The 25,293-nt window shown below is 41.4% G+C and overlaps 1 protein-coding gene across 1 annotated transcript in view; it reads right to left on the reverse strand.

Moving 5' to 3' along the window:
* Nucleotides 1-304: 304 nt before the first annotated feature.
* Nucleotides 305-25,293, reverse strand: part of HDAC4 (histone deacetylase 4) — a 116,565-nt gene continuing 91,576 nt past the window's right edge. The window contains exons 5-21 of the mRNA XM_069503524.1: nt 22,438-22,509; nt 17,758-17,865; nt 12,843-13,016; nt 11,867-11,937; nt 11,054-11,205; nt 9,686-9,790; nt 8,972-9,144; nt 8,454-8,633; nt 7,782-8,026; nt 7,023-7,219; nt 6,640-6,820; nt 6,120-6,258; nt 5,338-5,574; nt 4,877-5,017; nt 4,415-4,603; nt 4,090-4,283; nt 305-3,617 (exon numbers count right to left, since the gene is read on the reverse strand). Of these exons, the coding sequence (XP_069359625.1) occupies nt 3,554-3,617; nt 4,090-4,283; nt 4,415-4,603; nt 4,877-5,017; nt 5,338-5,574; nt 6,120-6,258; nt 6,640-6,820; nt 7,023-7,219; nt 7,782-8,026; nt 8,454-8,633; nt 8,972-9,144; nt 9,686-9,790; nt 11,054-11,205; nt 11,867-11,937; nt 12,843-13,016; nt 17,758-17,865; nt 22,438-22,509 (2,622 nt within the window). The 3' untranslated portion in view covers nt 305-3,553. The remainder of the gene's footprint in view (nt 3,618-4,089; nt 4,284-4,414; nt 4,604-4,876; nt 5,018-5,337; nt 5,575-6,119; nt 6,259-6,639; nt 6,821-7,022; nt 7,220-7,781; nt 8,027-8,453; nt 8,634-8,971; nt 9,145-9,685; nt 9,791-11,053; nt 11,206-11,866; nt 11,938-12,842; nt 13,017-17,757; nt 17,866-22,437; nt 22,510-25,293) is intronic.

The following is a 25,293-nucleotide window of genomic DNA, read 5'->3' on the forward strand; positions in this document are numbered from 1 at the left end:
GAACTTTTATCGGTTGAATGTTGAAACACTAGAATATTGGTGAAAAATATCTAGTTGTACATTCAGTATGGTTCACTCACCAAGGCAGTTAAGTTAATCATCAGGTTGATATATGTGTTTTAAATTAAAATACTCCAAATCTATCATCGCTATCGAGATGTGCAAACTCGTGCTAAGCCTACAAATAAAATTGCATTGTGCATCTTCCCACAATGTAAGTATAAGTATTTTGTTTTATATTTAAAGCGCTCTATTTTTGTACTTAGTGCATAAGGGTTAAAATGGCGAGAATCAAAAGGCAATAAAAATGAAATGCTGGTATATTTCCAAATATATATAATATATACATTTATTAAATAATTATTTCATCTGTATTCCAATTTAACAATAAAACTCTCAAAGATACAACATTGTTTAAATCTGTTTATCGTACAAAGATCGCATCCCCCGGCGTACGAGCGCGGCGCCTCGACTCGGTCGATGACGTCACAACACAGGCCGGCGCCCGCGGCTTCCACTACAGACACCCATCGTACAAAAATATATCTCACGCGCCGCCCGTGAAACGCTATTGTGGAGAAACTATTGCACGCGACCCGAGCCAATACATCCCTATACAGTACTACCACTTATATATTACGCCGATGTACCTGCGCAGAAATCTTATTTTCAATGGCGCCAAAATATATCGGCCAATCATAGCGCGCGTCTGTTCGTCTTGTATCTAAAATCTTTAAGGTGGTTTGATACTTCAAACCACCTTAATGTCAAGCAATAAGGTCTGTACAGTGCGACAAGGCTATCTCGGCGCGTGGCGACAATTGGAACTAACGTTGCTGTCAAGTGTCCCCTTTGTCCTTGTTTGAATAGTCTAAGCCTTTGTTCTCCAGCAGCGCCCCCCTGTCAATGTCATTCAAGGGCCAAGAGAGCCTTGTCGCACTGTATTTTATTACGTATGTAGGTTACACATTTCTGCGCAAACGCATTCAGCCGATGTGACTTAAAACTGGTAGTACTGTAGCTGCCTCAATAAATTAAACAAAAACACTACAGAGTACATTTCGCCGCAATTGCGTTTCACATGACCGTGCAAGCTTCGGGCGGACGACTCTGCCGCAACACCGTTAAAATATAATCTACATTTCCCAACGAACATTTATTATCCGTGACGTTAAACATTAAATCGTAGGTTATAAAATACACTATCTGGAAAACGGTCATTAGTTTATATATTATTCGTAATTAGAATAGGAAATATCCATTTATTGAAATCTACTAAAATCGTTCCGTTGAACACCTCGTCGACTCTACGGACCGGACAGGCCATAACAAATTAACTAGATACGTCCAGAGCTATCGAGGAACGAACATGCGACACGACACCCATAGTTATTTTATTCATCGAATTAAAATCGATCAAAGATAATATCGTAGTATAATTTATCTGTTTCTCAAAAAAGACTATCAACACCGATTCAATAAGTTAAAACGAAACGACTACTCCTTGTAAACTCTTCCTTATACAAAAATAACAATATTTAGTGGGCTACTAGGTTCGCTCTATCTAGACTTTGCTATAAAATCGCAACAATACAACACAACGCATTATTCAATAGTATTACACTTTGCGAGTTTCTACAAGGACGTCCATTTAACGAATACAATATACAAATTGCGATAAACATATTTTTCAAATCTGAAGTCTTTGGTATAGACAAAGATAATATACAACGCCTTCGTGGCGGAATGTTGAAACACTTTTTCCGACAAAATTTAAATAGAAATCTGCGTCGAGCGATAACATCCAGTAAAAATATTTTAGCGTTTAAACTATCGTGAGTGATTTCCATTATATACGGTATATTTTTACGACTATACTCACGTATCCAGTCGACGTTAGCCCGACTAGTTTCGACCCCATCCGGGGTCCTTTATCCGAACTAATCCCCCTTGATAAAGGACCCCAGATGGGTTCGAAAATAGTCGGGTTAATGTCGACTGGATATATGAGTATAGTCGTAGAAATATACTATATACAATAAATCATTTCGTTGAAACGAGCGACGGCGTGAAAGGTAGCCGTCCCGGAGCCCTGCGACGCTCCACATGACACGGGCTGCGGCGTCGGCCGCGGAGGTACCACAGTAAGCTCCACATGACACGGGCTGCGGCGTCGGCCGCGGAGGTACCACAGTAAGCTCCACATGACACGGGCTGCGGCGTCGGCCGCGGAGGTACCACAGTAAGCTCCACATGACACGGGCTGCGGCGTCGGCCGCGGAGGTACCACAGTAAGCTCCACATGACACGGGCTGCGGCGTCGGCCGCGGAGGTACCACAGTAAGCTCCACATGACACGGGCTGCGGCGTCGGCCGCGGAGGTACCACAGTAAGCTCCACATGACACGGGCTGCGGCGTCGGCCGCGGAGGTACCACAGTAAGCTCCACATGACACGGGCTGCGGCGTCGGCCGCGGAGGTACCACAGTAAGCTCCACATGACACGGGCTGCGGCGTCGGCCGCGGAGGTACCACAGTAAGCTCCACATGACACGGGCTGCGGCGTCGGCCGCGGAGGTACCACAGTAAGCTCCACATGACACGGGCTGCGGCGTCGGCCGCGGAGGTACCACAGTAAGCTCCACATGACACGGGCTGCGGCGTCGGCCGCGGAGGTACCACAGTAAGCTCCACATGACACGGGCTGCGGCGTCGGCCGCGGAGGTACCACAGTAAGCTCCACATGACACGGGCTGCGGCGTCGGCCGCGGAGGTACCACAGTAAGCTCCACATGACACGGGCTGCGGCGTCGGCCGCGGAGGTACCACAGTAAGCTCCACATGACACGGGCTGCGGCGTCGGCCGCGGAGGTACCACAGTAAGCTCCACATGACACGGGCTGCGGCGTCGGCCGCGGAGGTACCACAGTAAGCTCCACATGACACGGGCTGCGGCGTCGGCCGCGGAGGTACCACAGTAAGCTCCACATGACACGGGCTGCGGCGTCGGCCGCGGAGGTACCACAGTAATCTACTTCTACACGATAATACACTTCTTAGTCATACTTAAAAGCATATCCAAATATATAATTATAACATCATTTTGTACACTTACAATTTTACTACGTTAAAGCTTTCAAATTAAGATTTGTCTTAATTTTACCATCTACACACACGATCGCCTCACCGAGACTAATTCATTATGAATCACATCGAATACACATTTTTATGTAATATACATATAACACATCTCGCTTCGCGGAAACAGGCGCCCTAGCACTGAACGTTGATAGCGACGATTTGAAAATCACAATCCTTTACTCGTGACAAAGTACAACACGGTTGTAGCGAGTGTCCTTAACTCTGGCAACTATAACATTTGTGATGATCACGAGTTCGACGCTAGGGTTTGTCGGGCGAGGGGCGAGGGGCGAGGGGCGAGCGGCCCTGCGCGCGGCTCACAATATACAGCTTTAGTTCGCTCGGCAATGCTCGCCGGCGGCTGTCGGCTCGCGGGGAGCGCGGAATGTGTCACAGCGGGGAGAGTGAGGCTTCACTTGCCCTCGTCCTGCTCCATGGGCTCCTCCGATACCGAGCGAGAACTCTCCGCCGACCTGCTGTGAATAACAAATAAAAATAAATCATAAAACTTTCGAGTTATCTAAAGGATTCAGTGAAAAAGTTGAGGAAACAATTAAAACAACTGAAATAAAAGGTGATTTGTCAAAATTTCTAATTTCTAAGTCCGGCGTTATAGGCTGTGCGTTGATAGTTGATAGTCGATCAGAATAAGTATTTTCATGTATAGATTATCTAAATATATAAAAGGAAAGGGTGACTGACTGACTGACTGACTGACTGACTGACTGACTGACTGACTGATCTATCAACGCACAGCTCAAACTACTGGACGGATCGGGCTGAAATTTGGCATGTAGATAGCTATTATGACGTAGCCATCCGCTAAGAAAGGATTTTTGAAAATTCAACCCCTAAGGGGGTGAAATAGGGGTTTGAAATTTGTGAAGTCCACGCGGACGAAGTCGCGAGCATAAGCTAGTACAATATAGTATTGCAGTGGTGACGTACCTGAGCGCAAGCGGTTGCGTCTGCGGCGGGAGCAGCGGCTGAGCGGGCGGCAGCTGGTGCACGGACAGCGTGGCCATGGCCGCGGCGGTGTCGGCCGCGTCGCGCTCGCTCTGCAGGCGCCCCAGCCGCGCCGCCGCCGCCGCGCCGCCCGCCTCTAGTGCGGACAGGCCCACCAGCGAGCTGTAGCGTTTCATCTGCGGACGAACAATTGCGCGGTCAAAGCAAAATGATCAAATTCTTGCTGATTAGCTATCGAAAGGAATCATTTTAAAAGTTTCCTGTTATAAGAAAAACAATAGAAAGAGCAAAAGATATTTGGTGTTACCTGCGGCCAGTGCGGCGCCTGCGCGGCGATGGCGACTCGCAGCGCGGCCTGCGCGTGCGGCGCGGGTGAGCGAGCCAGCTCAGCGAGCGCGGGAGCGGCGGCGCGCTCGCCGAGCAGCGCGCGCACGCACTCCTGCGCGCAGTCGCACATGGCCGCCAAATCGTAGCCGCCCTCCAGCGACAGCACCACCTACCCACACACACACACACAATCGTGAGTTACTATTCCCCACTACAAAATGATCCAACACAAGATTGTTAAGTTTAGAAAGATTATTTTTCATTTATAAAAAACATGTTTCATAAAAAAAAATCAGAAGATAACAACACAACAAATAACAAAAGATACAAGTGTAAAAGTCTTGGTCGACACTTAGCGCTGCTGATTACCAACTACCACCCAATAACAAATACACGGCCGACGATGATAGTTCTGAATGTAATATATGAAAACATGTGTTACTTTTCCATTGGCGAGCTGCATGAGGTCGCGCGTCATCTGCGCGAAGCACGCGGCGGACACGTGGTAGCCGCCGAGCGGCGCGGGGTGGCCGCCCGCCGCGTCGAACCCGCACGATACTAAAACTATTTCAGGGTCGTATTCCTGTTGATACAAAATAATAAAATGGTAGTTCAATTGACATTTTTTTAGGTACTACGAACCGGACTGAACAGTCGGAATACTTTGGTAATTTAACTCGTAAATTTTTTTGGTCTTAGGAGCCGGAATGGCATATTTTAGTAATATTTACTAGTCATTTTTTTGGTCCTTCGAGCCGGACTTGCATACCGTGGCAGTATAACTGGTAAATTTTTTGGTCCTGCGAAATGGACTTGCATACATACTATGGGAATTTTACTCATCATTTTAGTATCAGAATTGTACTCATCATTTTATTGGTCCTTCGAACAGGAGGCACTAACCTTGGCAATAGGCATGATGATGGACCGGAAGGCGGCAAGGTACTCCGCATCGCCGAGGGGCGGCGCGCCGGGCCACGCGATGTTGACGGTGTACCCTAAGCCGGGCCCGGCTCCGCATTCCGAGGCGGCGCCGGTGCCCGGGAAGAAATTGCCGTCGTCGTGTCGATGTAAACTCATGTACAGCACGTGAGGGTCCTCGTAGAAGATCTGTTGCGTGCCGTTGCCGTGGTGCACGTCCTGACAGACAAAATATGGACACGTAAACACGTTGTCGGTAACAATAAAATTAACAGTATTTTTTTTTATTTTTTTATTTCACATTACTGCCACTACCAATATATAAAAGGTAGAAAGTGTAATTCAAAATATAAATTAGACAACTATTATCTAAAGTATGATTCGAAGGAACGATATTCGTTGTTTTTTAGAAATGGTGTTCTGATGTGAACCGTTAATTAAACTCATAAACCTTTTGTGCAGCTGTACAAATTGAGATATTTCTACGAGTGTAAGATTTCAAGTCAAGTGTGCAAAAATGTGTATTATTGTATTCAGTTTGGACAGAAAAGGGATTAAAAAAATTATGTCCCTTACTTACACTTGTGGCAAATACGAATCTAAGACGGAAAGCAACTCACAACGATCTCACTAGATGGCACCACAAGTATCTTCAAACACTCACTATGAAGCCTGAATCGCGCTAACGAAGTTTTAATCCCAGAAGACTATCTTACAATTAATTTCCAAGATACAGCGGTCGTCACAGCTGGGCCCCGACTTACCCAATCGACGATAAGTATCCTCTGCAAGCCGAGGCGCGTGTTGAGGATGCGCGCGGCGATGGCCACGTTGTTGAAGAAGCAGAAGCCCATGGCCTGGTTGGGCTCGGCGTGGTGGCCCGGCGGCCGGACTATCGCGAAACTGCACACAACACCAAAACTTATACAACCTGCTGGAGTAACAACCAGGATAATGAGACCCAGCTGACGGGGACTTTAATTTCTTATTTCAGATCTGGCAAAACGATTAAAAGATTATAATCTCATACACCATATTTTTGCTATTTCATGCATACCAATAACTATGAAATAAAATTTTTATGATTTAAAATTACCTACATTTACAGAGATACATTATTTAAAATACTATAGATAGGTTTTTTTAGAACATGTCGTATAATAAAATTGCGTTTGTTACATGCTTTCCAGCTCTTTTTAACCGACTTCATTTACCGACTTGTAACATTTTTAAAGCATATTTTATAACAAAATTTTGCTTTTATCTGTCTGACTTTACACTCACCCATTCCTCAGTTCGTTCCTGGCGGTCCTGGTGGCGAGATCCAACAAGGCGCCCGCGGCGAGGCGCGCGGCGGCCGGCGTGTGCGCGTCGCTGAACGCCGTGTCCGCGTCCACGCCGAGCCCGCCGCACGCCAGCCGCACCAGCCGCACCGACCGGCTCTCACCCTTGCCGCCCGTCACACCTGACGGGAATATTTTTTTAGTCCTTCGAGCCGGATTAAACGAAAATGGACACTAGTGTGTTAAAAAATGTTAACGGCACATGGCAATTACTGATTTTTCCATGATGTGTGTGTACCCATGTTGCGATTTTTAGTGCAAGGATAATACAACTCTCTTTTCTACGTACCTACTCTTAATATGGAGAGTATTTGTGTTTGTTACCTGCCGGGGTCGCGCGGCCCGCCCACGCGGCAACGTGCGCTTCCGTGTGCACGCTCTGCAACTCCTCCAGCGTGGCCTTGCGCGCGCGCGTGCGCTCCGTGCGCGCGGCCAGGCCGGTCTCGCACAGGCGCGCCCATACCGACTGCAGCCGCCCGCCGTGCTCCGGGTGCGTGGGGGCGTGCGCGCCGCATGCGCAACTGCATAACAAAAACTACAAGATTAATTTGATATATTGATGATTGGTATATCAATATTCTTGTGCGTTATAATTTAGGACTAACTTTTCAATCGTTACATAACCTGAGGAATAATTTTTTAAATCTTCAGTTGTAGATTTATTTGACTATAGAAAAATCGGCCCTTAAAGAAAATAAAATACTGAATTTGTGGGAAAATGTAATGTGGCTATGTTTGTCTAGTGTGCAACTAATGTGGCCATCTCCTGTTGCCATGTTCGGCGATACAAAAATTGGAACTGAGTAGTAATCATTGCAAAGTATCAGAGTTTTTAGCTCGTTATCTTTCCACCTATCTTAGTATCGTTACCCACGATAAGTTTTGTAGCGCGTCGAATACTGTGCCAAAAATTATAAAAAAAATATGTTATATGTGTTGTAATCGTTCTTGTAAAACTGTATACATGATCTGATCATGTACTGTATTGATGATGATGACAGTGTCAGGATTCATGATTTAAAATTAAAACAAAAGTGGATAAAATAAATAATATAAAAGTGTAAATATACATGGAAGGTTTACCCATGTTTGAGCATGAGCGCGTCGTACGCGAGCCCCGTGGCGGGCGCGCGCGCGCCCACCAGCGGCGACGACAGCGCGCGCGCGAGCGGCGCCGCGCCCACCGCCGGGCACGCGCCCGCCAGCACCGGCGCGCCCGCAGGCACGGGGGGCCCCTCGGTGGCCGGTCGTCGCGACGTCAGGTCTATGACTTCGCCTTCTTCCTCGCGCAGCTGCGCGGCGGCGGCGTCGTGCGCGCGGGTTAGTACCTGTGGATTGACAAACGAATGTGCTAAACGATTTGTTTTCCTTTTTGTGACGTGAGACCTCGCTTCTTGCCATATATTAAGACTTATGATTTAAGTCAACGGGAAGTATTCTATAGGTTTTGATTTATTTGCAAGTGTCAAAATATGCATGCCACTCCAGAACACGTCTCCCATCAATCATCGGTTTTGCGATAGATATGGTCTCAGGTCTGCCCCCTGCACTTAAGCTTGCTAATCCTCTGAAAAAGGAGTGTTAATGTGGGATAGTGTAAGGCGTCAACTCACAGTCTTGCGTATCTGGTCGCGCAGGTAGTGGTGCGCGGAGGGCGGCTGCAGCGCGGGGTCGCCCAGCGGGAGCGGCGCGGAGTGCGTGCGCCCCAGCGGCCGCTTGCTGAGCAATGTGGGATAGTGTAAGGCGTCAACTCACAGTCTTGCGTATCTGGTCGCGCAGGTAGTGGTGCGCGGAGGGCGGCTGCAGCGCGGGGTCGCCCAGCGGGAGCGGCGCGGAGTGCGTGCGCCCCAGCGGCCGCTTGCTGAGCCGCGCGCCCAGCGCTGCGGCGCCCATGTACGCCTCCGCTTCTGATACGGGAGGTAACGCCACCGTCACCTGCACACAACAACTATTTATTGCAGTGAAAACTATACGCGCGTTGGGCGAGTTTAGTAAAAAGAACGGTGATAGCCTAGTGGTTAAAACGTAAGACTTCTATTCGGGAGGTCAGGAATTCGAGCCGGACCTCTAACCTGATACGGTCATGATGATAGTAAATATCTCCAAAGTCGCGTCAACAACATGCAAGTTTCTACAACCAAAATTATACTCTAAAACAAACGTTATAACCGCTAAGCAAGTGTTACATTTTTTTGTGGGAAATGTTTTATTTCTGGCAACACCAATGAAAGGGCAGAATTGTACGGAATTAAAAGAGCAATGAAATGACTTACGGGCGGCGCGGGCGGCACATGCCTGGGCGGCGCGTGCGGCCGGCCCAGCGAGATGTTGGGCAGCGACGGCGAAGAGAACAGCAGCTCGGGCGCGCGGCCGCCCTCCTCCTCCTCGCGGATGGGCGCCGCCACCGCGCCCGGCGGCGAGCCGCGCGGCGACGACCCGTCGCAATCTATGAACCACACGATATGCCTTTTCACACGCGCTTCTCCATACAAACGGTATTAAATAAATAAACAAACGCCTATTCAACTACAACACAACGAGGAAAAACAAATACAAAAAATGTTAGAGACTATAAAATTAAAACTAAACTTAAAACTAAAAGTTTGACTACACAAAGAAAACAAAGAGGATTTCGTTAATCAGCAAAGGGGGCGTATTACGCCGACTATTCTATGTTGTTGTTCTACATCTAAAACTGCTAACTATCGATTTTTGTCTTCATTGTTTATGTCCCACAACAATAATTATAATAAAATATTGAAAATTTTGAAAGTTATGCCCCATGAAATTTTATTTCTTTTTTATCTCTTTATTTTAGGCCAAGTGATTTCTCGAACTATGTGGGTTACTTTAGAAAATGAATATTGAGGTCCCCAAGGTGCTAGAATGACAACCGCGCGCGGGAAAGCGCTGCATTGGAAGACTATCCACTAGGTGGACAGACGACATCATGAATGGTGGTCGATGATGATGATGTGTATACTCACTGCGATGCTTGATCCTGGTCTTGAGCGGGCGGCGCGCGAGCGGCGACGCGCGGCGCTCGATGACGCGCGCCTTGAGCCGCACCTTCAGCATGTTGGGCTCCGACGCTGGCACACACATGCGGTTACACTAGCTACCACACACACACACACTCGCGCCGAGTCAAAGGGATCAACCACTCTTTATGGATGAAAATAGTTCAATTTCAATTTCAATTTTTATTTATTGCATTTCCATAACTCATTACATCATATTAAGCATGTACAAAGTATTATGGATACCCAGTTTGGGTGTCGCAATTTGGTCCTTAGACCTTGGTAGGGAGACCGATATTATTATTTATTTTTATGTTCGTCGTTTAGGAAATCATTTACGGCATAGTAGCCCTTTTCTAATAAAAAGTTTTTTAATATTTTGTTGAATTTATTTTCATTGTTTATGTTACGAATTTTGTCTGGTAAATTATTATATAAGTAGTATTATATAATAGTTCAAGCCAGACTCCCCACCAAAATACACGCTCGACGAGCTAACTTCATATTATATAGACTATACATTAGAATTTGTTTGAATGAACTTAAAAACGTCGAGCTAGAGATCTGGCATAAATTATTCAATGTTGCCCCACGTTGGGCGCCAAGCTATGAGTATATCAATATACGGTTAACTTCCCGTTAATCATCAATTTAATATGTATAATAGCTTTCCAATGAAAATTTTTGGATTAAAAATTGTCCATAAGACATTGGCAACTTCACGGATGCTCCAGATTTTTGTTGATATTTCTTTAAAATTGGTTGGTCCCTTTATCTTAAGCTGTTCGTTAAATTCGGCGCACATTGTTAATTCAACTAGGTATATTACATATTATGACGTCAGACACTCTTACATTCATCATGCTTCGCTCTCATAATACTAATTCCGAGCGCTTAAAAATATTAATTAAAAAAAAATCTAGTTAGTAATCTGCTGCACCAGCAGCAAAAGTTAATATGAAATATCGGACGAACATTTCACTCAATTCACTAATTTTATTATTGCCGAGTATAAAAACGAACGTACGCACTTAGTTAGTCCTAGTTTAAGGGGCTATTACACCTTCCTAAATTTAGACGACTAAATGATTTTGTTACTAACATCAGAGCAGTGTAACACACACATAACACTGCTCTGAAGTTAGTAACTAAATCATTTAGTCGTTTAATTTAGGAACGTGTAATAACCCCTCTAGTCGCTAATACCGAGCGATTCCGATAAATGACAGCTCCTAAAACGATATCTCACAAAGTTCATATTAAGGAGTTAGTCCACTCAAAGACAACAACAGTATCACAATTGAGTTAGGAGTTATTTCACTGTATGGTACATACCAGTTTTCCTGAGCGGGAAGTCGGCGGGCGAGGGCTGCGGGGGCGCGGCGTTGAGCGTGAGCGGGAGCGGCGCGGTGAGGCGGTAGGGGTGCGCCGTGGCCGTCGCGCCCGTCGACGTTATCGACTCCCCGGATGACGACTTCACTATACCCCTTTGACAGAGAAGACAGCACTCATGACAATAGGAACACCATAAACTGTATTCACAATAGCCACCTTCTAGTCAGGAGTCCGGGGTTCGATCCCGGGCAAGAACCTCTAACTTTTTGGAGTTGTGTGCTTTTAAGCAAATTAATATCACTTGCTTTAACGGTGAAAAAAACATCGTGCGCAAACCTGCGTGCTTGGGACGTCTTCATAATGTTTTCAAAGACGTTTAAATAAATAGTGAATCTTGTAACTACGTAATAAGGTTCAATTTACATCGCATAGCGCTACGGCCGAAAAATAACAAACGCCTCTATAGCGTTGGCTTGACTCTCTCTCTTATGAGATAAGGCTTACGCGGGAGCCGTTGAAGGGACTTGTCTTGTATATGTCTCACATGGCCATGATCCCACTGGGCAAGCGCACTCCTCCCTAGATCATTGCTTTTTAGTAGACATGTTCGTCTTATTATCTTATTTCTTATTTATCTTGATTTCTTAAAATAGATTTTTATTCAAACAAACTTTTACCAAGTGTTATTGGACCGTCAAAATTTACACCTGATTCGGAATGCTATATTAATGCGTATAATATAATATTACTAATAATAATAGATAAATTAATATTATTTCTTAAATATATATTGGCAATATGAAGTGAACATACCAATTTCTGTAGGGTGAATTGTTTACTGTTCCGTTTGCATTTGCTGCCGCTTGTTTCTTCTTTAGGAACTCCTGAAATTCAATTGGAATTTTTGAGAAAAAAATTTTTTTTCATAAAGATTTTTCTCTAAATTCTTTTCTACTAATTGCTGAGGGTCTATTTTATAGTCATAAATAAATCTGCGAGAATTTAGATTTTTTAAATACTCTGTACAAAATAGATGATGCCCACGATTTCAGACACATAAAGTTTTTGAAAATCCCGTGGCAACTCTTTGATTTTTGGGCCAAAAAGTAGCTTATATCCTTCACCGAGATGCAACTATATGCCTACCAAAATTCGTCAAAATTGGATTAACGGATAGGCTGTGAAACTCTATCAGACAGACATACAGACAGACACACTTTCGCATAAATAATAATATTAGTATCACAGTAGTATGGATATGGATGAGATGAGGTAGACTTTTGAGTGAAGTATCTTTAAAAGTCCAGCTTAAAACGTAGTCCCAAATTAATTTTCTGGACATAGGAATCTGATGAACCTCGGTTGTACTTGGGGTTGTGCAGGTCCTTGAGATCTATGCCGTATCACTTCGTCCGTCTTCAATCCGTTGTGATTGCCAGATACAGCAACACTTTCCTGAATGGAAATTACAGTAACTTCCTCTCGGTGTACGGCAGTGGCGTGCAACTCATAGAGGCATAAAAGCGCTGCTTACCCAAGAAATAGTTAACTCGGTTGAAATTGCTCAATGCTCATTATTCTTTGACTTGCTTACCTAACTACTGCTTACCCTGGCTTTAAACCCTATGCACGCCACTGGTGTACGGTGTGTTTGCCTTGGTGGATTTTACGTTGCATTAGCGCGGCAGTAGCAGATTATATGCATCGAAGTCTCGTAATACCTCCTCATAATCATACACCTGCCAAACACCGAACCCTTGTAAAAACTGTAATGGCAGCACTTTCTCACCTGTAGTTTCTGTTTGACCTGCGTGGACGCGTTCGCACTGGGCTCGTGCTTGTCCTTCTTCCGCAGCAGCTCCACGCGGTCCCTCTCGTGCCTCTCGCGCGCCTCCCTCGCCTCCCGCGCCTCCTTCGCCTCCCGCAGCGCCGCCTCTTCCATCGCTTTCTGTTGCTCCCATAGCTAAAATAATATAAGTACACCAATACATTACGAAAATGAAGCAGCCATTGATTGTTTGTGAAAAGGGACCGAATTACTGCAATATTTTTGTAATATTACCGAACTATGGTGGTGAACTAACGTGGAAAATACCATGACAGTAAATTGTTTTTTTTTTTTAAAGAATATTAGCCATGGTAAATGTTTAATATTCCCCTTTCCTCTCCAACTAAGCGTCAAGCTTGTGCTAGGAGTAGGTACGACAATAGTGCAACGGGCGGGGTTTGAACCGTCGACCTTTCGGTTTTCAGTCCACTCCTTTACCGGTTGAGCTATTGAGGCTTTTAAGGCTATCTTGGCCTAGGTTTCAAAGTTTTGCGAATTTGCTTACTGGGCAAAGTATCGTTGAGTGGCAAAGTTGGCTAGTTAACGGTAACTATACCATTTAGGACGTCTTATTTAGGAAGGTGGAATGGGCCCTTAATTCTCATTCTCATATTTAGGTCACAGCAGCTGCCATAACTGTGTCAACATGGATATACTAATGCAAAGTACAGCCAATGTTCATTAAGACAAAATTACACCAATGGCAATTTACTATGGTAAATGAAACGTTACAATCACTTGCACAACATTTATTGTATCAAGACTGATTCAAAATAAAGTGAAAACTCCGTGGTAGGTACTTTATTTAGTCAATAGATTATAAGTCCCGCAAATTGCTATTGCGCTGGAACCATGTCTCATTAACATCGAAATGACGTCATTTTGACGTCAGCTGAAATAAAAATATACCATCAGCTCGAAACTTCAGTCTAGTGCTGACGTCACTAAAATGGCGGCCACGCGCATTAGCAATTTGCGGTACTAATACCTACATGATTATGATCGATATCATTTGTACAACTTTCGTATCTTTTAATCGATACTGTAATGATGATGTCAGTGATCATTATCAATTGAGATATTAATGTCATATGATTAATTATAAAGTGCTGAATACAATGGTAATTGGTAGCACACACATTACACAGATTTCTAGCATAAAGTCAAACTATATTAGTACAGGAGTTGTAGCCAAATCTAAATCCCGAAAAATAACAATATGTTTAAAATTTAAATAAGACTAGCTGACCCGCCCCGGCTTCGCCCGGGTGAAATTTGAAGAATCGAGGTGGGGGTTAAATTTTAAAAAATCCTGGAATACGTATTTCTTAATTTGTGACCCAAACCCAATTTTCATGCAAACTTAAAAAAATGACAGACTTTCATACAAACTTTCATCCCCTTTATAACCCACTTAGGTGTGGAATCTCGTAAAATCCTTTATTAGTGGTTACTAACACGCCCTCAAAATTTCATGTCTCTCTCTAGGGCCAGTGGTTTATGCTATGCGTTGATATAAGAGTGATGATAAGTCAGTCAGTCAGTCAGTCAGTCAGTCAGTCATAGCTTTGAATTTTATATATAAAGAAGATTAGTTGGTATTTCTGATATTAAAAACAGTTCTATACGATGCGTTAGTAAGTACTTGTAGCCAAATCTGAATTTCAAAAAATCGCAACATGATTGAATATTTTTTTTGGTATTTGTGATAATATTAATAAAAACAGTTTCATGCGATGCGTCACACACAACTCACAGATTAAACACTAGTATATAAATGATACAAAAATTTGGATACTGTCCACATACCACGCATAAATTCCTATGTTTAAACGGATATTTCCTTGAAAAACGTGAATCATTGGGTGATAAATGATAACAATAATAAAATGGTTTTGGAAAGTGATTTAACACAAAATATTAGCATATTTTTGTGGATTAAATTCTACTCTTTTCAATAGATAACAACGTTATCAATTCTACAGCATTCCAATTTATTCATGAAAACCACTTTATTTGTACACGACAGCCTAAAAAGAACGCATTTAATGTTTCCAGGGTTCATGTATGTATGTGAGTTTCTTTATTCCACCGAACTTTTAATTGCGTGAACAGATTTGGATGTACTCGTAGGCAAAGGTATAGGGTATTAGAATCCTTACATCATCCCATGTGATACTGCCTATATTATTTTTTGTAAAAAAAAATTCAATAAGTAATTAGTTTAGTACTTCTAGCGCCATTTCTGTGTTTTTTTTTGCTTTTTAGTTATATAGTTGTTTTTTTTTAATTTGTTTAGTTGCAATTTCTATAACGTATGATTCATAGTACTATAAGTGAACATTATACAAGCTAGAGATTTCCCAGATGAAGAGTAAAACCAGAGTAAACTAGAGTGAGGGAACTCGCGGTTTGATCCAATCGACGATATGTCAAATATTAGGCTACGGTGACGTGAAATAAAAGCAAAATAGGGCTACTTTAGGGCTAACTGCGTCAAATGCACTAACTTGACGCCTGCCAGTGATATCCAAGTGATGACATGTGGATCCGAGACATGGTCGTTAAATATTGGGCCTCATAAGAAAGCTCAGAGTCACTCAGCGGGCGATGGAGAGAGCTATGCTTGGAGTTTCACTACGTGATCAATTTAGAAATGAGGAGATCCGTAGGAGAACTAGAGTAACCGACATAGCTCAACGGGTTGCGAAGCTGAGGTGGCAATGGGCAGGGCACATAGTTCGTACAACCGATAGACGTTGGGGTCTCAAGGTGCTGGAATGGCGCTCACACCGGAAGACGCAGCGTTGGAAAACGCCCCACTAAGTGAGCGGACGACATCAGACGAGTCGCAGGGAGTAGCTGGATTCAGGTGGCGCAAGACCGTGGCGTGTGGAAGTCCCTACAAGAGACCTATGTCCAGCAGTGGACGTCTATCGGATGATGATGAGTGACGTCAAAGCGTCGACGTTTTCTTAGAAGTTCCCTAACTTTCGTGAAGTATCGTAAAACTCTGTAGCAAAAGTTTGTAGTTAAGAAAGAAAGAAAGAAAAAACGTTTATTTTTTAAAGCTGTGCCACACATTACCAGTTAGACCTGCCCCCCAATTGTGTAAGAATAACCATTTCATGGCTATCGCAATCGTCAAGAAATTGGCTGCTTAGGCTGCTAAGCTGGTTAGGTCATCCCGGCGCCTCTAATACTTGAGCAGTAAAGTCAAAGACCTCAAGCACAAGAAGCGCCGGAATAGACTATGTCATGTGTGGCACAATCCGAAAAAAAAGGTCCCGACTCAGCATAAATGCTATATGTCTATAAGACACCCTTTACCTTACGTCTTACTATATCTCAAACCGTGTCATCGCGCTTAGCATTTTCCCAATTCCCACCCGCTAATTGGGGTCACGCTAGGTTAACACGGTCGGCAGAGCGCATTATGAGTGATGTAATACAGAATACGGGCTAGGCCATTCACGTCTATTTATACCCGGCGTGACATCCGCGGCGACGTGCTGCGACCCGCGACTCGCGCCAACCACGAAACGTATGGAATGTTATTGTGCTATTTTTATAATTTGCCGTTGAAATATTAGATTATTTAAAGCTTATTTAAAGTTCATCTTTTTTAAACTGGTTTTACGTCTCTGGAGTCTAGCCCTTTTTAGGGTTCCGTACCTCAAAAGGAAAAACGGAACCCTTATAGGATCACTTTGCTGTCGGTCTGTCAAGAAACCTACAGGGTTACCTACATTTCCCGTTGACCTAGAAACATGAAATTTGGCAGATAGGTAGATCTTATAGCAGACATTCGGGAACAAATCTGAAAACCGTTTTGTGGTTACATCACAAAAAAAATTAAATTGTGGTCATGAACTAATAATTAGCATTTTCAATTTTCGAAGTAACATAACTATATCAAGTGGGTACCTATCATATGAAAGGTCTTCACCTGTGCGTTCTAAAGCAAATTTTTATTTATTTTTATGCAACATAGTTTTTGAATTATCGTGCGAAATGTTGAAAAAATACGACTATAGTATGGAACCCTCATTGCGCGAGCCTGACTCGCACTTGGCCGTTTTTTTCTTCTAATAATAAATTATATATTCTCTCTTCCATATCTCATCATCATCACTATGGTCAAATGACACAGAGTCTATGTAATTTTTTTAATTTTTGGGAATTCTACCGGGATCTTTAAGAAACTTTAATCGACGCGGACGACGCAAAAATCTATTAAAGTATAGAAGTAGTGTATGACGTTAGTAGATTAAACACAGGAAGTATGATAACCCAATTAATATAAGTATGTATTTTATCACGTCTAATTTATATTGAGTCATAATTTTGTTGATACAGCTTAATAATATCGAGGGTGATGCACTGATTGACATCGTTGGCATTTTCCGTTGACGTATGCACTTAGCTGTGATAGCCTAATCAGGAGGTCGGGAGTTCGATCCCTGGCACGCACTTCTAACTTTTTGGAGTACATAACTCCGAAGTTCGACTCGCGTTTTAAGTGTAAGTCCGGCAAATTGCTAATGCGCGTGGCCGCCATTTTAGTGTCGTCAGCACTAGACCGAAGTTTCGAGCTGATGGTATATTTTTATTTCGGCTGACGTCAAAATGACGTCATTTCGATGTTAATGAGACATGGTTCCAACCCAATAGCAATTTGCGGGACTTTTGTTAAATATCAATTGCTTTAACGGTGAAGGAAAACATCGTGAGGAAAAATCCGCATGCCTGAGAGTTCTCCATAATGTTCTCCAAAACCCTTCTCACTCTGAGAAGAGACCCGTGTTCTGTAGTGAGCCTTCGATAGGTTGATCATGATGGCTCTTACAAAGAAGATTGATTTCATCCAAATTACCTTTAAATGCTGTCGGATTTGCTGCTGGTGCTGCTCAGCCAGCTGCTGCCGCTGCTGCTGGAAGTGCTGCAACAAGATCTCCTGTTGCAACTGTTGCTGCTTCTTCAGCTGTAACGTAAACCGTCACGTCAAACATCCTAGTAGCGCTTTACTAAGTGTCTACTCAAACAAAACTGGGTCGATTTTTCAATCGCCATATATAGGTAATCCTAATAATAATCGCTAAAGGAATAAAAACGTTTTGACACTATAGATAAGAAATCTGCGGTCTGCCAAAATTCTTGGGTTAGGTTATCAGACGATTGAATAATCAGCCCATTAAATACTGGTGATCTATCGGCTGTCTACAAAAAAACTAAATTGAGTCGACTTGGCCCTTTTCCCAAAGGTGAAAGGTTCTGTGCACATAATTGTGCACCGCGCACGACGGTGCGGTGAGTAGCGGTGCATTTTAAAATTCACTAAATTTTAATCTATCAAAATCCGGTACAGAAATTTTCCGTGGTGCGCGCTAGCTCTAATGGTAATATCACAAAAAAAACGGACCGAATTGAGAACCACCTCCTTTTTGGAAGTCGGTTAAAAAACGAAAGAAACAAATGCGTCACTAAGTTCAAGTTTTATATACAGCCGATAAGTCTCACTTATATTCGTTTCGTATGGACATAGATCATAGTTCGTACAGCTTTAACGTGTTGCCACATCCATCTGGCGATTATCTACGCCGCTCGATCGGTTAACAGTTGATCCATTATCAATCAATAAAAAATCTACGATCGATCCACCACTGATCTAAGATCAGTCAATTATTTTATCGACGTCGGTCGAATAGATGTGGCAACACCCTAACACTTGTATTTATATGTGGTGTGTAATCTACGATACGATTCTATATTCTGTTAGTCTCTACATTTCGTTGGTCAAAGACAATAGGCAGCTCTATAGGCTATCTATTATCTATCGTAGATTTGACGAACGACAATTGCCATGCGATGTTATCAAACAATAGCAGCTTCTCTACAGGAGTCTCCGATTCCTATCTTATCCATAAAATTATAGTGATACTGGCAATACCCGTAAAGATCAAGCTGTGTTTGGTTTATCAGCACAGCATATTCTCTACATGTTAAAGTAGTTTTTTTTAATTACAGAAAGAAAACATACAGCATAAACATAAAACTAAAGTTAATGCATGAGATTATTACATGGGCCAGTAAAGTTTTCACCGTTAAGTTAGTTGCTGCGATCAGCCCCCCAATTGTGGAAGAAATCCGTATTCATCGTTATCGTAATCGTCAACAAATTCTGCCCTTTGATTGGTTAGTTCGCTGTTTACATTTTTCCACAGCCAATCAAAGGGCAGAATTTGTTGACGATTACGATAACGAAGAATACGTTTTTCTTACACAATTGAGGGTCAGGTATGCCTCCTTTTCTTGCCATGTAGCGGAAATATAGTTTAATTGTGTACAGTCCACTTCCGGTGTGAGCACTAAACACTAAACAGTAGATGATCGATGGGTACATGAATGAAATGTTGTTGGAAGGGCAGCCGCCAAGTGGAGCGCAGCCAAATCTCTACCTACGGCTTTTATATGCCAGAAATTAATAATATAACACATTCCAACTATTTATTTTCTCTCAATTTTATTTAATACTAACTTTTTCGCGACTTCATCCACGTAATATAATTTATAGCCTAAAGGCTACAGGTTTATAGGCTACAAATTATTATAATACTAGCTGACGCTCGTGCGACTGCGATTTAGTTTTTTAAAAATCCTGTGGGAACTCTTTGATTTTTCAGGATAAAAGTAGCTATGTCACTCTCCAGGTCTTTAAAAACAACCATGCAAAAAATCACGCTGCCCCGTTGCTCCGTTGCGGCGTGATTGAAGGACAAACAACAAATAAACACTCTCATTTATATGGGTAGTGATAGACCTATAATTTCATAGCCTGTAGTCTATAATAATGTATCTACTATCAGTGAAAGAATTTTCAGAATCAGATCCGGAGATTACCCTCTACATTGTAAACTGACTAGCTCTATAATATTACTGCAAACCATTTTGTACCTATCAGATGTAAGTGTACATATATTATGTATTTTAAACATAAAATATGCATTGTCCGTTTATAATTATTAATTGTTTTTAATGGAATAAAACATGAAAAAGCAATATAAGTGCAAAACAATAGGGTTTTGGACTGTTGTGATAAAATGAAGTGATTTTTTGTATAGCGATAGTTTAAGAGAATAATTTTAAAAAATCCTATTTTTTTTAACATGAACGTCATGCTGTAGGGAAAGTGCATGGTGCATTATTTCAATTTTTTAACATAAAAATTTCTGCGGGAATATATTTTTACGTTAAAAAAATTAAAAATATTTGTCTTTTACGCCATGTGATGTCGTTTGTCGCTTTCCGCAGCGTGACGTTAATAATTAATTATATTAAAAATCATGTTTTTTAATTCTAGCCCCATAAACTACCGCGATACAAAAAGTCGCGTCATTTTATTTCTACAGTCCAAGACCCTATTAGTACATAAATACTGAATATGATTAAAATAAAGCACAAATTGTAAAAGTCACATCACACAGTTATGTCACACACAGATTCAGTACAAAAATAACATATAAACGAGTGTCATATTCAAACAAAGACAAAGTGTTATGTAAAAACAAGAAAATAATCAGAATAGGAAATAAAATGCCTTATCAGAGAGATAGGACGAATGTTTAGATGTTGCCGTAACTATACTGATAATAGAACATTACGAAAATCATCTGAAACTATTAAAAGATTAAGATAAAAATAAGATACTCGCGATTCAAAACAAAATAGAAAGGTAAAGAAGTGTAGTAAAGTTTGTAGTGAATACCTACTGGCGTCGATGCTAATGGGGCCGATTCTCTGGTACACAATTTCTAAACTAAACTTAATTAACAGGTCTAAATCTAGTGCTATCCTTTTCCGCAAGCAACATTATGAAAGGAATAGCAATAGATTTAGACGTGTCATTTTAGTTTAGAGTTTGTGAACAACGGAATTATTTAAATTTAGAGTAAGAGCGATCACGCACTCATCTGATCCGAATCCGTGACAATGTAAATTATATAAAAGGAAAAGGTGACTGACTGACTGGTCTATCAACGCACATCTCAAACTACTGGACAGATCGGGCTGAAAATTGGCCTGCAGATAGCTATAATATTATGACGAAGACATCCGCTAAGAAAGGATCTTTGAAAATTCAACCCCTAAGGAGGTAAAATAGGGATTTGTCTAGTCTTTTGAATAGTCGCGAGCATAATCTAGTAGGCTAGTACGGATATAAAACATCTACGTCATATGTCGCAAGCTCCCATACGAATAGTTCTATGACAACTTCGGAACGTATTTTCACGGGCTCGGATCGGATGAGTGCGTAAATACCGTATCTGCAACTTTTTCTTTTTAATACTGCTAAAAACAATTTAAAATTTTAATGCCTCTCAACTATGCCAGAGACAGGCACCACAAGTCTCGAGTTTTTATAGTTTTAATTAAATTAAGTTTGTCTGTGCTTTTCTTATTACATTGGTAAGAAAAAGATGCGAATACTCTTAAATCTAGTTGCCATCTGAATCAGTACCACTGAAAACTGACCTAAGACAGAACTGATCTGACCTGATGTACTGACACGGAGCAAGAAAGTAACTTTGTAACGAGTAGGTACACAACTGTTACGAGAAGCAAAAATAAAACTTTCAGTGATAAATCAATTACCATTTCTATTAGCAGTGTTTGCCACATGGCACATGGCACATGGTACATACCTACTACATTTATTGTCAAACCAGTTAATTTAGAAAACGACGTAGAGCTCGCGAGTCTATCATTAAAACTCGCTTTATATAGCTCATGGGATGTTGCCAAGACTTGAAATTACTCTCATTGTATTAAAGTTACGAGATGAATATTATTGGATCCCTGCGCGGGAACTTAGCAAGTTGAAACAAATGAATGAAGTTAATTTCATGAATTAAATTTGCGCATTTTGCTGCAATTGCTCTTTTCGAACATAGCTACAGTAGCCGGCAAGAAATAGTGGTACTGATTCTGAATACAACTAAATTTTAGAGTATTCGCATCCTATTCTTACTAATGTAATATGAAAAGGACAGATACAGTTTGATAGTTTTAAACTTAATTGTCATCTCGACCTATCGAGTATTATCTATACGTTTGGAGCGCACTACCTACGAACACCTACATTTATGACATTTTATAAATTCTTGTAATGGTTCCAGAATAACAATGATCAATTAGTGAATTCGTTGAATTTGACACGGTCTTTTATACATATGTACCTATAATTCGTAATTTTTGAGAAAGGGCACACCATATTTGCTGTGTAAAAATGACTCCTCACGTGCCATTTTAACTCTATGTCAACTGTCATGTCAAAAGTACGGTTCACCTTTAAATTAAGGACTAAAATCGTACTTTAGACATGAAATTTGACACCAAAAGTTAAAATGGTGTGAGGAGTTAAATTTTAAGCGTCATACCTACTAAACCGTAGTTTTGAGATGACAGTTGGCGCACAGAACAAACGTGGCGAGTCCTTTTTCAATATGTAGGCACTGTACGCGGCTTGGCGCGTATGTATAGTAAAGGACTGACTCACTTGCATCAGGAAATTATTGTCTAAAGACTGTTTGGCCCTCTCCGCGATATGGTTCTGTCTCGGGCTCTGACTCTGACAAGGAGAGGAAACACGTCAACATATACCACTAACCGACTTACCACATGAGTAGCCATTGGAGTCGCCATATTATATAACAAACATTTCAAAAATATTAAACAAGAATATAACAAAATTCATTTTTAATAAAAGAGCGTAGGAAATTACTAATTGCTATGCTTATTTTTTTAGTAGAACTAGCTGCCCTGGCAAACTTCGTTCCGCCTAATAGTCGATTCAAATTTTTCTCTCCGTAAGAACCATCCCCGCACTTCAAGGAATATTATAAAAAAAGAATTAGTGACACGGAACAGAAAAAACAGTCTGTTCCGTGATTAGCGAAATCGGTTCAGCTGTTCTCGAGATTTGCGATGAGCAACACATTGAGCGATTCATTTTATAAAATAGACTAGCTGATGCCCGCGACTTCGTTCGCGTGGATTTAGGTTTTTAAGCCTCTTTGATATTATTTTTAAATAAAAATGGCGTGCAAACGAGCAGGCGGGTCATTTGATGTTAAGTGATTACCGCCACCCATGAACATTTGCAGTACCACAGGAACCATCAATGCGTTGCCGGCCTTACAGGAATTTGTTGGTCCGCCCCTTGAATAACCTCATGTTGTAATTTCCGAGATAATAAGCCTATCGTCATCATCATCAACCGATAGACGGCCACAGCTGGACATAGGTCTCTTATAGGGACTTCCACGCGCCACATTCTAGCGCCACCTGCAGTCTTAAAAGCTATATGCATGCAAAAAATCACGCCAATCCATTACTCCGTTGTGGCGTGATTGAAGGACGAACCAACAAACAAGCACACTTTCGCATTTATAATATGGATATAGTGATTTAAACTAATTCACAATGAAGGTAGACGTAGATACTTTTTGACGCACGAATATTTTTTTTTTGCAAACTATACAAACGTTGAAATCTTTTGTACTGCACAAAAACCGTGACAAAAGATTTCAACGATTCCGTAGTTTTTACCCGACTAAAGCGAAACTCAAAAAGAGGGTTATGTTTTTGACCTGTATGTATGTATGTATGTCCGTTCCTATGTCCGCTAACCGATTTTGATAAATGATACGTCATTAGATACGTCGTGATGGCAATGGCGCCATTGTGGCCAATTCCGTTTTACACAATCTCTAAACTAAACTAAAATGGCACGTCTAAATCTATTGCTATCCCTTTCATAATGTTGCTTGCGGAAAAGGATAGCACTAGATTTAGACCTGTTAATTTAGTTTAGTTTAGAGATTGTGTACAAGAGAATCGGTTACATTGTGTGGGCAACACAGAAAACCTGGCATCTGTCACCCGTCAGTGGAGGTGTGACAGCGCGCGGGAGTAAAAAGAGGGACGATATAAAAGTAATTAAGGGAGATATAAGTACTAGGTGATTAATTAAGCTAGATATAAACTAAGTGGATGTGACAAGTGTACCTGAATATAAGACTGTGGACATTGGAACTGCGTTTGATTCATATTAGGGTCATCCCAAGACTAATAAACCCGGATTGGAGGTTAAGTTGTTTATATCAGAAGATTGGATGTGATTCATGCCCAAAAATGCGGGTCTATCCTGGAAGATGTTAAAAGTGCCTGTACAAGACGCATAGCAACATATTTATTAGGTACTTATATCGGAAATTATATGAAGAAACCTACCTGAACGAATAACAAAGTGAATATGAAAAACATACAAACTGCAATGGTGCTACACTATTACTTTGGGAGTACTTGAGTAGACCTGTGTCGAGTTGGAGGACTTGTCTCCAACGCAACTACTCAAGAGATTGGTTTGAGGAAAGCACCTTATACTGTCTGGAACAAGCAGAAGTACGTAGGTCGATGGGTCCAATGCATCCATAGGTTGTATTGAAAGCGGTGAATCTGTGTACTTACCTTCTTACAGTGGATGTTCATTAAAGCATGGGTGAATATTAAGAGTGCCTAATGTAAGATTACTGCATCAAAATACCTAAGTAGGTATTGATAAGTCACAATATTACCAATTGATACTTTTAGAACAGAGTAAGTGAAGGCTATAATTATTAATAGTAAGTAGATATCAGCATTATGACTTATTTGAAAGTTCAAAGTAAGGGATTATAGTTTTATTCTGACCGCTTTAATGGATTATTATGTAGGAACATACCTAGCCCAAGATTTGATCTATGAAGTTATAAGTAGTATTAGTATTAATTTCAAGACTGGATGCAACGCACCGTAGTACTAACACCTTGTATTTTAAAATCGAAATAAGGTAATAAGTGATATCAAATACTTTAAACCAAATAGGCACCTACCTATATTAAAGTAGAATCAAGAAAACAATTAGATTATTATGTAGGTAAGTACTTGATACATGAGCTAATGTAGAAATAAAAAAGTAGAGTTTATTTGCTAGAATCTGGTACAATTTGGTCGTAAATCTGTTTTGATCTAACACATTCAACCAATAACTGAGTGTGCAAATTATTACCTATAGTACATTATCATAGCATAATAAAATGTGAAAATTTAGAATGAATAATATCTACTTAACTCATTTATATATAACTTTATCTATCTAGGAAGTAATGTTGACAATATAATTTTATTCAAGTCTTAATTTAAATCATTCAACAATCATTTTAAAAAAGAAATATGTACATGTGCTTTAGTTAAAAATAGAAATAATAATCTTACAATAACAACGGTCATATCTACATCAATGGGTCAATCAATGGTTTTAGTGCAAAATTTGGGTTATATACAGGGGTCTGATATAATCAAGTAGGTATGT

This window comes from Maniola hyperantus, chromosome 15 (genome assembly GCF_902806685.2).
Source record: "Maniola hyperantus chromosome 15, iAphHyp1.2, whole genome shotgun sequence".
NCBI classification, from domain to species: Eukaryota; Metazoa; Arthropoda; class Insecta; order Lepidoptera; family Nymphalidae; genus Maniola; species Maniola hyperantus.